Source organism: Mobula birostris, unplaced genomic scaffold (assembly GCF_030028105.1).
Source record: "Mobula birostris isolate sMobBir1 unplaced genomic scaffold, sMobBir1.hap1 scaffold_3585, whole genome shotgun sequence".
Lineage (NCBI taxonomy): Eukaryota > Metazoa > Chordata > Chondrichthyes > Myliobatiformes > Myliobatidae > Mobula > Mobula birostris.
The window spans coordinates 1-14202 of record NW_027276657.1 but is presented as its reverse complement, the minus strand read 5'-3'; the positions used below and the strand labels follow the sequence as shown (position 1 = coordinate 14202).

The following is a 14202-nucleotide window of genomic DNA, read 5'->3' as shown; positions in this document are numbered from 1 at the left end:
CGACTAATTTCACTTTTAACAATTTATATCTTCAGTTTCCCATAGTTTGCTGCGTTTCTTTCGCTTTCCAGCGCCCAGGTCAGCCACAATTCTATCTCGAATAGCTTTATTTCCCCATCTTTATACCATTACATCTTTAGTATTAATTAACCTGGTTTATATATATGTTTTCTACTATAAAAAGAAATCCGGGTGGGAAACTTCAACTTGCCATCTCTCGTGCGGCTACAGAATGTCTTTTCTCCCCCAACCCCTTCCTGACCTGCGCCTTCCCCGCTAACCTCAGAGCTGGTCATAACCTCAATTTCACTGAACACAATATGTTGTTCTTTTTCCCTCACAGGTTACCACCCAACCTCAGCAGTACCCAAGGGGGAAGCGTTGTTGCTAAGTGAAACGGACACGGGAGAACTCTGCATTGTCTGTCTCCCTCACCCTTTCCCCTTTGGTCAGACAAATCCGCCTGCCTGCATCTTCGGTGGAACCCCAGCATCTCGTTAAAACTCTGGTCGCTGATGTTCTGAGCAGTCCACATCTTCTTAAGGATCGGCCCCACCTCCAGCAGTCTGCCCGAATTCCTTGATCTCGCACCGCCCTGACAATCCAGCTACAGGAATTGGATATCACCCAAGTTTCAACAACCCTTCGAAACAACAACTTTGCCTCTCAGACGTGCCCGCTCCCAAAGGGGGCCGCTCCTCTAAAGCGTGATTGGCTGATGGCTGTTGTTGGTCGTTTGACCGAACACTGAGCAGATTTAACCCGGGGAACAACTCTCGCTTCAGCTGCGCCTCTGTAAACTCGTGGACGGCACTCACCGCTGTATCAAGATGAGTAAAATCACTCTCTACGAAAACCCTGACTTTACCGGGAAGGACAAGGACTTTGTGGACAACGTTCCCGACCTTACTGTTCGGAACTTCGGTTATACTGCCCGCTCGATCAGAGTAATCGGCCAGCACTGGGTGGCGTACGCCTGCGAAAACTTCACGGGGGCGTTCAAGGTGCTCGGTCCCGGAGACCACGCAAGTCTGGGCGATCTGGATCAGAAAATTCTCTCTTTGCGGCTGGTGAAGGAGGATTTGAAGAACCCGGAGATCGTTCTGTACGAGCACGTCAACTTTTACGGCATAAGCTGCAGCATTAGGGAAACGACGAATGATCTGAGGAGAGCCGGCTTCGTAAACCTCGTCTCTTCCCATAAGGTGAAGGCAGGCGTGTGGATTCTGTTCCAGCACGCCAACCTATGCGGTGAGCGACGCATCACTTTCGAGGGTAACGAATGGCCCAACTATTGCGCTTTCAACTGGAATGACAAGCTGTCCTCAGTCAAGCCCTTGCTGAAGAGCGACGTCGAGTTGTGAGCTGCCCCGTGCTGGTGTCCCGCTTTCAGCCGGAGCTCCCAAACCCCAGCGTCTGGTTGGATGGATCCAGGCCATTGCTTTGTTGTTGCTTAAGTAAACAAATAAAATACTTCATAAATACCTATAAACTTCTGTCGATCTCATTGTCCAATTCTTTCTTCAGTTAAACTGTCGACATGTCACTGGGGAATACGGTGCGTGTTTAAGCGAGGGTGGTGTCTTGGAGCGCGGGAACGTTGGGAGTCAGTGACGCTGGTAATGAATGGCCATTTCTCCAGAGATGTGGCCGAACCCGATGCTTGTTTTCAGATTTCCTGTATCCGAACATTTTTGCTTTTGAAAGGCACTTGTCAAGGGTGGGTGAGGTCGGTGAGTTTGTGGGATATGGGGGAGGTGGGAAAAGTGGGAAGACTGAATTCAGTGGGGGCTTAATTACGATGTTTCCAAAAATTCTTTAAATGAATATCAGTAATTCTATAAATTATCTGTATTGAGAGATACAACACGGCAAAAGATCCGACCGGCCCGCGCCGTCAAATTACATCCCCGTGACCAATTAACTTATTAACCCCACAGGTCTTTGCTATTAAGGGAGAAATCCAGATGGTCGTTGGGGAAACTGACAGAAGTCGGCGGGAATTGAACGTGTGACGCTGGTCATGAAATAGCGTTTCACTAACTGCTAAACTACCGTGCCCTCCCAATCGTTGTCCGGCAATGCTATATCTGCTGCCCCCACCACCCCAAATCCATTTAATCCGAGACTGTTATCTCCCTTCTCAGTCATCTCTTTACTTATTCACTTTCTGAGATTGACAGTAATTGAAATGTATTGCTTACATATCAATGCCCCTTGTAGCGGGAGTGAGCCATCTGCTTCCACGGTGGGCCTTCTGCCGAAACTGTTGAGGATTGAATTGAATGGATGAAAGTCAGGCTTGAGGAACCCTGACTGCCTGTGTTTCTGCTGCTGACGGCGTAGACAGAGCACCAAAGTGTGCTGGGTCAGGTCCGGGATGTGGTGCCAAACTAAAAAAGAATCGGAACAAGATGCAGTATCACTTGTTACGTACCCCGTAACTGGGTTGCCAAACCAGCAGAAATGGACCACTAGTTGGAGTCTGGATTACCGGAAATTGATAAAGTTTTATTAAAGAAATAAGTAACACGGTACTCTAATCGTAAGGATATAAATGCAACAGGTTAGCAATGATAAAACACACATGTGCACAGAACTAGGGTAATAGGAATCAACCAATCTCTATCGCAGTCCAGGGGTAAAATGATCAGTCTCAAGTGACGCAGAGTTCAGTTCAGCTTAGTACAGTTCGCAGTAATCGCTGTTGTGCCGTTGGGGAGAGAGAGAGAGATATGCAAATCTGCGGTGAACTCGGCACCCAGGCAAGGGCGGACACACACACCAGTTTCCCGCCGATCGTCCCTTGTCACCCTGTCAGTCTATGGTCGGTTCCCTCGAACCAGACCTCCAACTCCCACCATTTGTGGGGGCACACCGCTCTTCCAGGGTCTCGTTATCTCGTGATCTCGTGGGGTCTGTCGTGCCTTAGCAAACCTGTTCCTTTTTATCCCCCTGCTGGGGTATCGCCTGTCCATCAAACTTCAAACAGTTCAGAATCAAAGCAACCGGTCTGTCAATATTCTGAAATGTGTTTCTTTCTCGTTAATCTCTCTCCTCTCTCTTATTAGCATTTTGAATGTTTCTTCATTGTCTCACTTATCTCTCTCTCATTAGCATCAATCTTCTGACAACTTGGTTTTTCGTCACACCCCTATCCTTTAAAGAATTTTTACGGGGGTGCATACTAATATACAGGGTCATCAGCTATTCGGCTAATACAGAGAACTTTAAGTTGTCAACACCTTGACAGACAGTCAGCAATCACATTTTACGTGCCTTTTATATGTGTTATTTTAATATCCTCTAAGACCAGGCTCCAATTTAGCAACCTTTCGTTTTTATCCTTCGTAGTGGCCAAAAACACTAATGGGTTGTGATCAGTGTAAATTCTCAGTGGTTTCCGTCCCGGACGAATATAACACAGGTCGTCCCACACAAACTTAGCATTCTTTGGCAAGAGCTTAGTAAGAGGGAGGGTAATATCCACAAAGTTTTTGCAAAACTTCCGATAGTACCCCACCATCCCCAAGAACCTTCTCAGGACTCTCTTGTCTGTCGGGGTGGGGACTTCGGAGATAGCCCGCACCTTAACCTGCATCGGAGCCAGCTGCCCCTGTCCCACCACAAATCCCAGATAAGTGACCTTCGCGTGGTCGAATTCACTTTTTGCGAGGTTCACTGTCAGGCTGGCTTCAAACAACCGTTTAAACAGTTTCTCTACTGCCACAATGTGCTCCTTCCACGTGTCACTCCAGACCACTAAATCGTCAATACACGCTTCTGCGTTCTTTCGCCCTTTTGTCACTGAATTAATCATCCGATAGGGGTGCTGCTTACTAGGCTGACCTGATGTGACCACAACACCATGTACCGTCTCTTGGCATCGCCCCGGGACATCCGGACAAACGTGTACGTGCCGGTTAATTACCTTCTTCAGCGGCTCGCTCTGTTCGGGGGTTAAGGGAGAGACCTTATCAGCAAAGCTGGCCAAAACAATAGACTTCCCCATCTGGTCGGCACCATGCTTATCTTTCCAAAATGGGTTTTCCCCTGATCAGGTGGCACCCTAGCCTCATTAATTTTCCTGACAGCACCGACTAGGTCTGTGGCAAGCTGTTAACATATCAATAGCCTGTAACTGTGTTAGTTCACGTCTATACTAGTCAATAGCATCCTTCCTCCCGTGCGGCCAGTCAAACTCTTTGACTGTTTTCCTCACCCAAAGTGTCCACCGAGGGGTATCTTGTGGGCCAGGTTAAGAATCTCAGCCCCATAAATTTTCGGCATTATCACCCCCCATTCCTCATCTGCGAGCACGGTACTTGGTCTCCATTTCCTCATTAGCACTCCCTCCTTCACATAATAGCCCACTGGCTCCCTTTTCAATTCTGCTTCGGAGAGAGCTGTCTCCGTCAAGACCATCAGATCCTCGTCTCGCTCCTGTGCCAGTATAATCTCCTTCCTTGCTAATGATAAGTCTACCTCAACTTCCGTTTCACTACGCCCCTTCTTCTCACTTTCTAACCCCTCCTGGTACAAGGCTGGTAGAAACGTCTCAGCTAAATTTTTTTTCACTTCGGCAGCCTTTCTGGACATGCGCCCATTCACGGCGCAAACGGGATGAACCTGTGAGTCCATGGGCGGGTCTTCAGTCCTGGCAGGCTGGCTTGTCAATCTTACTGCTGGGTAAACCTCTCCGCCGGCGAGGCCATTACCGAGTAAGACCTCCACGTCTTCCATCGGTAATTCGGGCCTCACCCCTGTCGTGACCGGTCCGGAGACCAAGTTGCTTTTTAGGTGTATCTGGTGCAAAGGTACTGTTTCAGTTCCTTTCCCAATGCCTTTTATCACCCTGACCTCCGTAGTCTAGGTCTCTGAACTAAAGTCTAATACACTCTTTAAGATCAATGACTGACAAACTCCAGTGTCTCTCCAGATCCGTACTGGAACCGAGTTTAACCCCTCCTTCACCAACACCAATCCGGCCGAGATAAACCTCTCGCGCCCTTCCTGAACTTCATTTGATCCCTGGGCTCTCTTGGGAGTTTTAAGAATGAGGTGCCTTGCGGTCGTGCATTTTAAAGTTTAAGCAAAGGAACGGGTGCAGATGATGTGAAACCTCAAAGACAAGATAGTGACTTGTGCAGACTGACACTCTGACTCTGAGGTAAGGCCACATCCCTGGGACAGGCAAAAGGAGAATTAAAACAGCGTGCGTGTCATATAACCGTAGTGTCTGCTATACTACTTTGCTACCAGCAGGTGGAGACACACACCACAGGTTGTGAAAATATAAGCCTTAAAAATGTTGGTAACTTCAATTTTCGTCCTAATGCAAACTTTATTAGTTGAACTCAAAACCAACTGATTCCAACACAGCAAAGCACCTAATGGAAGCAGTATTTGACATTGCGTAGGGATGTGGGAGAGCAAGGAGGGGTGGTGTGTATGTTTCTGAGAGAGAGAGAGAGAGAGACTGACTGTGTGTGTGTCTTAATATGTTGGAACCCATACGCTGTGTGCTTGAAGGGAAATTGTTAATGTGAGAGAGGAATTGCTGACTCTGAAGTAGAGAGAGACTACATCTTCCCACCTGTACGTCCCACTCTGTCTCCCACTGTGTGTTTGTGTCTCTCTCCGTCTTTTGCTGTGTCTCTGTGTCTCTCTGAGTGTCTCCATGTCTCTCTGTCTTTGTGTCTCTCTAGCCCTAATGTGTCTCCCCATCTTGCTGTCTATGTGTCGTTTGTTGTGTGTGTCTTTCTCTGAGTGTCTTTGTGTCACTCTGATTGTCTCCCTGTCTTTCTGAGTATCTCTATCTCTCTTGTGTCTCTATGAGTGTCTCTGGTCTCTGTCTCTGTGTCTCTGTGTCTCTGTGTGTCTCACTCTTTCAGTCTTTGTGTAATTGTGCACTGCAAACTCTAGAATTAAAATTAGATTCATCATCATTGTCCTGTCCAATATGAAATTTGTTGTTTTGTTAACGCAGTATTGTGCAAAGTATTTTTAAAAATTACTATAATGATAAAATAAATAAGTACATTACTAGAAAACTACAATAAAAGAAAATAAGTAAATTACAAGTAGAGGAGGTCTCTGCTGTAAAGATGAAGCCACACTCAGGTTGGAGGAACAACACCTTATATTCCGTCTGGGTAGCCTCCAACCTGCTGGCATGAACATCGACTTCTCTAACTTCCGCTAAGGCCCCACCTCCCCCTCGTACCCCATCCGTTATTTATTTATATACACACATTCTATCTCTCTCTCTCTTTTTTCTCCCTCTGTCCCTCTGACTATACCCCTTGCCATTCCTCTGGGTCCCACCCTCTCCCGTTTCCTTCTCCCTGGGCCTCCTGTCCCATGACCCTCTCGTATCCCTTTTGCCTATCACCTGTCCAGCTCTTGGCTCCATCCCTCCCCCTCCTGTCTTCTCCTGTCATTTCGGATCTCCCCCTCCCTCTCCCACTTTCAAATCTCTTACTAACTCTTCCTTCAGTTAGTCCTGACGAAGGGTCTCGGCCCGAAAACTCGACTGTACCTCTTCCTAGAGATGCTGCCTGGCCTGCTGCGTTCACCAGCAACTTTGATGTGTGTTGCTTGAATTTCCAGCATCTGCAGAATTCCACGTGTAGAGGAACTGAATGCATATTTTTCATCAGTCTTCACAGTGGAAGACATCTGCAGTATACCGGACATTCAAGAGCGTCAGGGAAGTGAAGTTTGTGCAGTGAAAATTACGACTGAAAAGGTGCTCGGGAAGCTTAATGGTCTGAGGGTGGATAAATCTCCTGGACCTGATGGAATGCACCCTCGGGTTCTGAAGGAAGTAGCTGGAGAGATTGCGGAGGCATTAACAGTGATATTTCAAGAATCAATAGATCCTGGCATTGTACTGGATGAGTGGAAAGTTGCAAATGTTACTCTGCTATTTAAGAAGGGTGGGAGTCAGCAGAAAGGAAACTATAGATCTGTTAGTCTGACATCAGTTGCTGGGAAGTTATTGGAATCAATTGTTAGGGATGAGATTACAGAGTACCTGGAGGCACAGGACAAGATAGGTCAAAGCCAGCATGGTTTCCAGAAAGGAAAATCCTGCCTGACAAACCGACTGCAATTCTTTGAGGAAATTACAAGCAGGGTAGACAAAGGAGATGTAGTAGATGTGGTGTACTTGGATTTTCAGAAGGCTTTTAACAAGGTGCCGCACACGAGGCTGCTTAGCAAGATAAGAGCCCATGGAATTACAGGGAAGTTACTAGAGTGGGTGGAGCATGGCTGGTCGGCAGAAAACAGAGAGTGGGAATCAAGCGATCCTGTTCTGGCTGGCTGCCGGTTACCAGCGGAGTTCCACAGGGGGTCGGTATTGGGACCGCTGCTTTTCACAACGTATGTCAATTGTTTGGACAATGGTATTAATGGATTTGTGGCTAAATTTGCCAATGATGCAAAGATAGGTGGAGGAGCGGGTAGTGTTAAGGAAACAGAGAGACTGCAGGGAGACTTAGATAGACCTCAGCAGTAGTAACGTCAGTAGCGTCGAGTCATAGAACATAGAAGATAGAATAGTACAGCTGAGTACAGGCCCTTCGGCCCACAATGTTGTGCTGACCTTCAAACCCTGCCTCCTATATAACCCCCCACCTTAAATTCCTCCATATACTTGTCTAGTAGTCTCTTAAACTTCACTAGTGTATCTGCCTCCACCACTGACTCAGGCAGTGCATTCCACGCACCAACCACTCTCTGAGTAAAAAAACCTTCCTCTAATATCCCCCTTGAACTTCCCACCCCTTACCTTAAAGCCATGTCCTCTTGTATTGAGCAGTGGTGCCCTGGGGAAGAGGTGCTGGCTATCTACTCTATCTATTCCTCTTATTATCTTGTACACCTCTATCACATCTCCTCTCATCCTCCTTCTCTCCAAAGAGTAAAGCCCTAGCTCCCTTAATCTCTGATCATAATGCATACTCTCTAAACCAGGCAGCATCCTGGTAAATCTCCTCTGTACCCTTTCCAATGCTTCCACATCCTTCCTATAGTGAGGCGACCAGAACTGGACACAGTACTCCAAGTGTGGCCTAACCAGAGTTTTATAGAGCTGCATCATTACATCGCAACTCTTAAACTCTATCCCTCGACTTATGAAACCTAACACCCCATAAGCTTTCTTAACTGCCCTATCTACCTGTGAGGCAACTTTCAGGGATCCGTGGACATGTACCACGAGATCCCTCTGCTCCTGCACACTACCAAGTATCCTGCCATTTACTTTGTACTCTGCCTTGGAGTTTGTCCTTCCAGAGTGTACCACCTCACACTTCTCCGGGTTGAACACCATCTGCCATTTCTCAGCCCACTTCTGCATCCTGTCGATGCCTCTCTGCAATCTTCGACAATCCTCTACACTATCTACAACAGCACCAACCTTTGTGTCGTCTGCAAACTTGCCAACACACCCTTCTACCCCCACATCCAGGTCGTTAATAAAAATCACGAAAAGTAGAGGTCCCAGACCAGATCCTTGTGGGGACACCACTAGTCACATTCCTCCAGTCTATATGTACTCCCTCCACCACCACCCTCTGCCTTCGGCAGGCAAGACAATTCTGAATCCACCTGGCCAAACTTCCCTGGATCCCATGCCTTCTGACTTTCTGAATAAGCCTACCATGTGGAACCTTGTTAAATGCCTTAGACCTTGTTATCCAAGAACTTATTTGTCTCTCTGGGTAATAAAATTCCTATTTTTGTTTAACCCTTCCGGGTCTCTGTGTGATCCTGTGCTTGGGTCTGGAGATACACCATGACACCGATGGATTAAGAAATTTATTTGTTTTGAGTGATTACAAGTTACTGAAACATTGCTCTTAACGCTTGTGGAGAAAAATCCTTTTCAAGTCGCTGTGGGGATCCTTCTCTGTGAAAGGAAGCAAAGGGACTTGGTCATACAAGATGGCCCAGCTGGTCCATGCCAAACATTTCACCGTGGCCAGCAATCACCGATCGAGGTTTCATTCCCCCTGCTGTACAGTAAGGAGCTTGTTGTGTTCCCCACCCCTCCCCCCGGCCACGCGACCTCCCGCGTGCACTCCAGTTTCCTCCCACAGTCCAAAAGCCTTTCGATAGGGAGAGGTTCAAAGATTAAAGATGATCTTTGCCACAACTCGTAGCCATGCCTATGCCTTGTCTGCACAATCCTCGCTGACGCCAGCGACACATCTCACTCTCCGGTTGACGTACTTGTGACAAAGATCATCTTTAATCCTTAAATCCCCGTCCATGGAAAGGCCTTTTGAATGCTGTTAATCTACCTGCACAGGATTCTTCCTCCAGCAGCTCGGTCTATTCCGTATTCTCTCCATCCTCTGTGTGAAAACCATCTCCCTCGAGTCCCTTTTTAGACCTTGCCCCTTCTCTCCTGAAAACTGTGCTCCCTTTGGAAGATCCCTGTCCAGCTTCACTATGGCGCTCATAATTTATTATGCACCTGCAAAGTCATCTCTCGGTCGTCTACCCTCCAAGGATCAAAATCCTACGCTACCTATCCCCCTTACTGTAACTCTCGCCCTCGAGAGCCAGCAGCACCCTCCAAAATCTCTCTCTGTACCCCTTCCAGCTCAATAGGCTGGGGTGGGGGTGGGAATGTCTAATACAAGGGGGGAGTATTTTTAAGGCTGGACAGCCAGAGACATTTTCCCGATGGAGGGTGAAAATGACTAATAAAGAGGGGGGGCATAATTTCTTGGTGATCGGAAGAAGGTATAGGTGGGGGGGGGGGATGTCAGAGGGAGGTTTTTAACACAGGTTCTATGTTCAAACATTACAATACCGTACAGGTCCTTCGACCCTCGATGTGGTGCCAAAATATTAACCTACTCTAATCTCAATCTAACCCTCTCTCCATTTTCCTGTCATCCAGGTGTCTATCTGAGAGTTTCTTAAAAATCCCTGATGTACCTGCCATCAGGGCGTTCCACACACCCACCACTCTCTGTGTAAAGTAAACCACCTCTGATATCCCCCTTATACTTACGTCCAATCACCAAGAAATTATGCCCCTCGTGTTAGCCATTTCCACCCTCCCTCCAGAAAAAGTCTCAACTGTCCACTCGATCTACGTCACTTATCATCTTGTACACCTCTATCAAGTCACCTCTCATCCTCCTTCGCTCCAAAGAGAAAAGCCCCGAGCTCACTCAATTTCTCCTCATAAAACATATACTCTAATCCAGACAGCATCCTGGTGAATCTCCTCTGCACCCTCTCTAATCCAGGCAGCATCCTGGGTGAATCTCCTCTACACCCTCTCTAATCCAGACAGCATCCTGGTGAATCTCCTCTGCAGCCTCTCTAATCCAGGCAGTGTCCTGGTGAATCTCCTCTGCACCCTCTCTAATCCAGGCAGCATCCTGGTGAATCTCCTCTGCACCCTCTCTAATCCAGGCAGCATCCTGGTGAATCTCCTCTGCACCCCTGTCTAATACAGGCAGCGTCCTGGTGAATCTCCTCTGCACCCTCTCTAATCCAGACAGCATCCTGGTAAATCTCTGCACCGTCTCTAATCCAGGCAGAATCCTGGTGAATCCCCTTTGCACCCTCTCTAATCCAGGCAGCGTCCTGGTGAATCTCCTCTGCACCCTCTCTAATCCAGGCAGCATCCTGGTGAATCTCCTCTGCACCCTCTCTAATCCAGGCAGCGTCCTGGTGAATCTCCTCTGCACCCCTCTCTAATCCAGGCAGCGTCCCGGTGAATCTCCTCTGCACCCTCTCTAATCCAGGCAGTGTCCTGGTGAATCTCCTCTGCACCCTCTCTAATCCAAACAGCATCCTGGTGAATCTCCTCTGCACCCTCTCTAATCCAGGCAGCATCCTGATGAATCTCCTCTGCACCCTCTCTAATCCAGACAACATCCTGGTGAATCTCCTCTGCACCCTCTCTAATCCAGGCAGCGTCCTGGTGAATCTCCCCTGCACCCTCTCTAATCCAGGCAGCATCCCGGTGAATCTCCCCTGCACCCTCTCTAATCCAGGCAGCATCCTCGTGAATCTCCTCTGCACCCTCTCTAATCCAGGCAGCATCCTGATGAATCTCCTCTGCACCCTCTCTAATCCAGACAGCATCCTGGTGAATCTCCTCTGCACCCTCTCTAATCCAGGGCAGCGTCCTGGTGAATCTCCCCTGCACCCTCTCTAATCCAGGCAGCATCTCGGTGAATCTCCCCTGCACCCTCTCTAATCCAGGCAGCATCCCGGTGAATCTCCCCTGCACCCCTCTCTAATCCAGGCAGCATCCCGGGTGAATCTCCCCTGCACCCTCTCTAATCCAGGCAGCATCCTGGTGAATCTCCTCTGCACCCTCTCTAATCCAGGCAGCATCCTGGTGAATCTCCTCTGCACCCTGTCTAATCCAGGCAGCGTCCTGGTGAATCTCCTCTGCACCCTCTCTAATCCAGGCAGAATCCTGGTGAATCCCCTTTGCACCCCTCTCTAATCCAGGCAGCGTCCTGGTGAATCTCCTCTGCACCCTCTCTAATCCAGACAGCATCCTTGTAAATCTCTGCACCCTCTCTAATCCAGGCAGAATCCTGGTGAATCCCCCTTTGCACCCCGTAATCCAGGCAGCATCCTGTGGAGAACTTAAACCAGAATGGCTGCTGGGGTGGTGGGAACCGAACTGAAGTGACGGCGGAAAGGGAGGTTGGCTCACAAATAGAGAAAGCTTGGAAACAGTGCGAGGAGGGAGGATAGGCAGGTGATAGAGAAGGGATGTGCTCAGACCGATGGTTTGAGATCTGTCTATTTTAATGCAAGGAGGATTATGAACAAAACGGGTGAGTTTAGAGCCTGGATCAGCACTTGAATGTATGATGTTGTGACCATTTACAGAGACTTGGATGGCTCAGGGGCAGGAATAATTACGTCAAAGTGCCAGGCTTTAGATGTTTCAGAAAGGACAGGGAGGGACGGTAAAAGAGGGTGGGGACTGGCACTGTTGATCAGAGATAGTGTCATGGCTGCAGAAAAGGAGGAAGACATGGAGGGATTGTCTACTGAGTCTCTGTGGGTGCAAGTTAGAAAACAGGAAGGGAGTCAATAACTTTACTGGGTGTTTTTTTATAGACCACCCAATAGTAACAGGAACCTCAGGGAGCAGATAGAGAGACAGATTCTGGAAAGGAGTAATAATAAGAGGGTTGTTGAAGTGGGAGATTTTAACTTCCCAGCTATCGATTGGCATTTCCCCTAGCGTGAGGGGTTTAGGTGGGGTGGAGTTTGTTAGTGTGTTCAGGAAAGTTTCCTGACACAATATGTAGATAAGCCTACAAGAGGAAGAGGCTGCACACATCAAAGTTGCTGCAAGTGAACGCAGCAGGCCGGGCTGCATCTCTAGGAAGAGGTGCAGTCGACATTTCAGGCCGAGATACACACACAACTCCCGGGGTCAGACACAGAGTGAATCTCCCTCCGCACCGTCCCCAACACACACTCCCCGGGGTCAGACACAGAGTGAATGTCCCTCCACACCGTCCCATCAACACACTCCCGGGGTCAGACACAGAGTGAATCTCCCTCCGCACCGTCCCCATCACACACTCCCCGGGGTCAGACACAGAGTGAATGTCCCTCCACACCGTCCCATCACACACTCCCGGGGTCAGACACAGAGTGAATCTCCCTCCGCACCGTCCCAACACACACTCCCACGGACAAATGCAGAGCAAAGTTCCCTCCCTCCGCCCCTCTCACCCCAGGACGGAGACCGCGAGTCTGTCTTTGCAATCTTCACGTTCATGTAAGTCTCGCTGTCGTCCATCCAGTCGCGGATTCTCTGCGTCTCTGAGCCCAGAAAGGGGAAGCGACCGTTGTCAGAGGAAGCCGGCGTTGACAAGTTTGGCAGTGGGGTGGGGGGGGTGTGTCTGACCAACTGCAGCAAACAGCAGGTGAAGGTCTGCTGCAGAGAGGAACCGAGAGCAGCGTCAGGAAGTGCGGGGGGGTGCAGGGTGGGTGGAGATTGAGTGTGTGCGGGGAGCGTGGTCGAGAGAGATAAGGGTGGCCGGGGGAGGGCGGGGAATGAGGGCGAGAGGGGAGCGGGTGACGGCGACAGAGTGGGTCGGGGGGGTGGGGAACGGGTAGAGAGGTGAGATGGAGATGAGGAGACGAGGGAGGGAGGGGAATAGCGGGCGGGAGGGTGGCCGTGGGGGGAGAGAGGATGAAAAGAGGGGGCAGGGAGAGATGGAACGAGAGGGGGAGGTGGGAGAGAGACGTGAGCGGTACAGAGGGGTGCAGAGAGGGGAGGGATGAGGGAGAGGGAATGTAGGGGAGGGATGAGGGAGAGGGTCTGTAGGGGAGGGATGCGGGAGAGGGTCTGTAGGGGAGGGATAAGGGAGAGGGTCTGTAGGGGAGGGATGAGGGAGAGGGAATGTAGGGGAGGGATGAGAGAGAGGGTCTATCGGGGAGGGATGAGGGAGAGGGTCTGCAGGGGAGGTTTGAGGGAGAGGGGTCTGCAGGGGAGGGATGAGGGACAGGGTCTGTAGGGGAGGGATGAGGGAGAGGGAATGCAGGGGAGGGTTGAGGCAGAGGGAATGCACGGAGGGATGAGGGAGAGGGAATGCAGGGGAGGGATGAGGGACAGGGTCTGTAGGGGAGGGATGAGGGAGAGGGAATGCAGGGGAGGAATGAGGGAGAGGGAATGCACGGAGGGATGAGGGGAGAGGGAATGCAGGGGGAGGGATGAGGGACAGGGTCCTGTAGGGGAGGGATGAGGGAGAGGGAATGCAGGGGAGGGATGAGGGAGAGGGGTCTGTAGGGGAGGGCATGAGGGAGTTCTGTAGGGAGGTTGAGGGTTGAGGGAGATGTCTGTAGGGGAGGGATGAGGGACAGGGAATGCAGGGGAGGGATGAGGGAGAGGGAATGCAGGGGAGGGATGAGGGAGAGGGAATGCAGGGGAGGGATGAGGGAGTCTGTAGGGGAAGGATGAGGGGACAGGGTCTGTAGGGGAGCGATGAGGGAGAGGGAATGCAGGGGAGGGATGAGGGAGAGGGAATGCAGGGGAGGGATGAGGGAATCTGTAGGGGAGGAATGAGGGACAGGGTCTGCAGGGGAGGGGATGAGGGAGTCTGTAGGGGAGGTTTGAGAGAGAGGGGTCCTGTAGGGGAGGGATGAGGGGACAGGGAATGCAGGGGAGGGATGAGGGACAGG

At 50.0% G+C, this 14202-nt stretch overlaps 1 protein-coding gene across 1 annotated transcript; it reads left to right on the top strand.

Moving 5' to 3' along the window:
* Positions 1 to 830: 830 nt before the first annotated feature.
* Positions 831 to 1364, top strand: LOC140193043 (epidermal differentiation-specific protein-like). Its single transcript, XM_072250482.1, has one exon. The coding sequence runs from the start codon at positions 831 to 833 to the stop codon at positions 1362 to 1364; it is 534 nt and encodes a 177-aa protein (XP_072106583.1).
* The last annotated feature ends 12838 nt before the right edge of the window (positions 1365 to 14202 follow it).

What these genes read in the sequence shown, in the direction of transcription:
- LOC140193043 (XM_072250482.1), top strand. Translation starts at nt 831, where the DNA reads ATGAGTAAAATCACTCTCTACGAAAACCCTGACTTTACCGGGAAGGAC.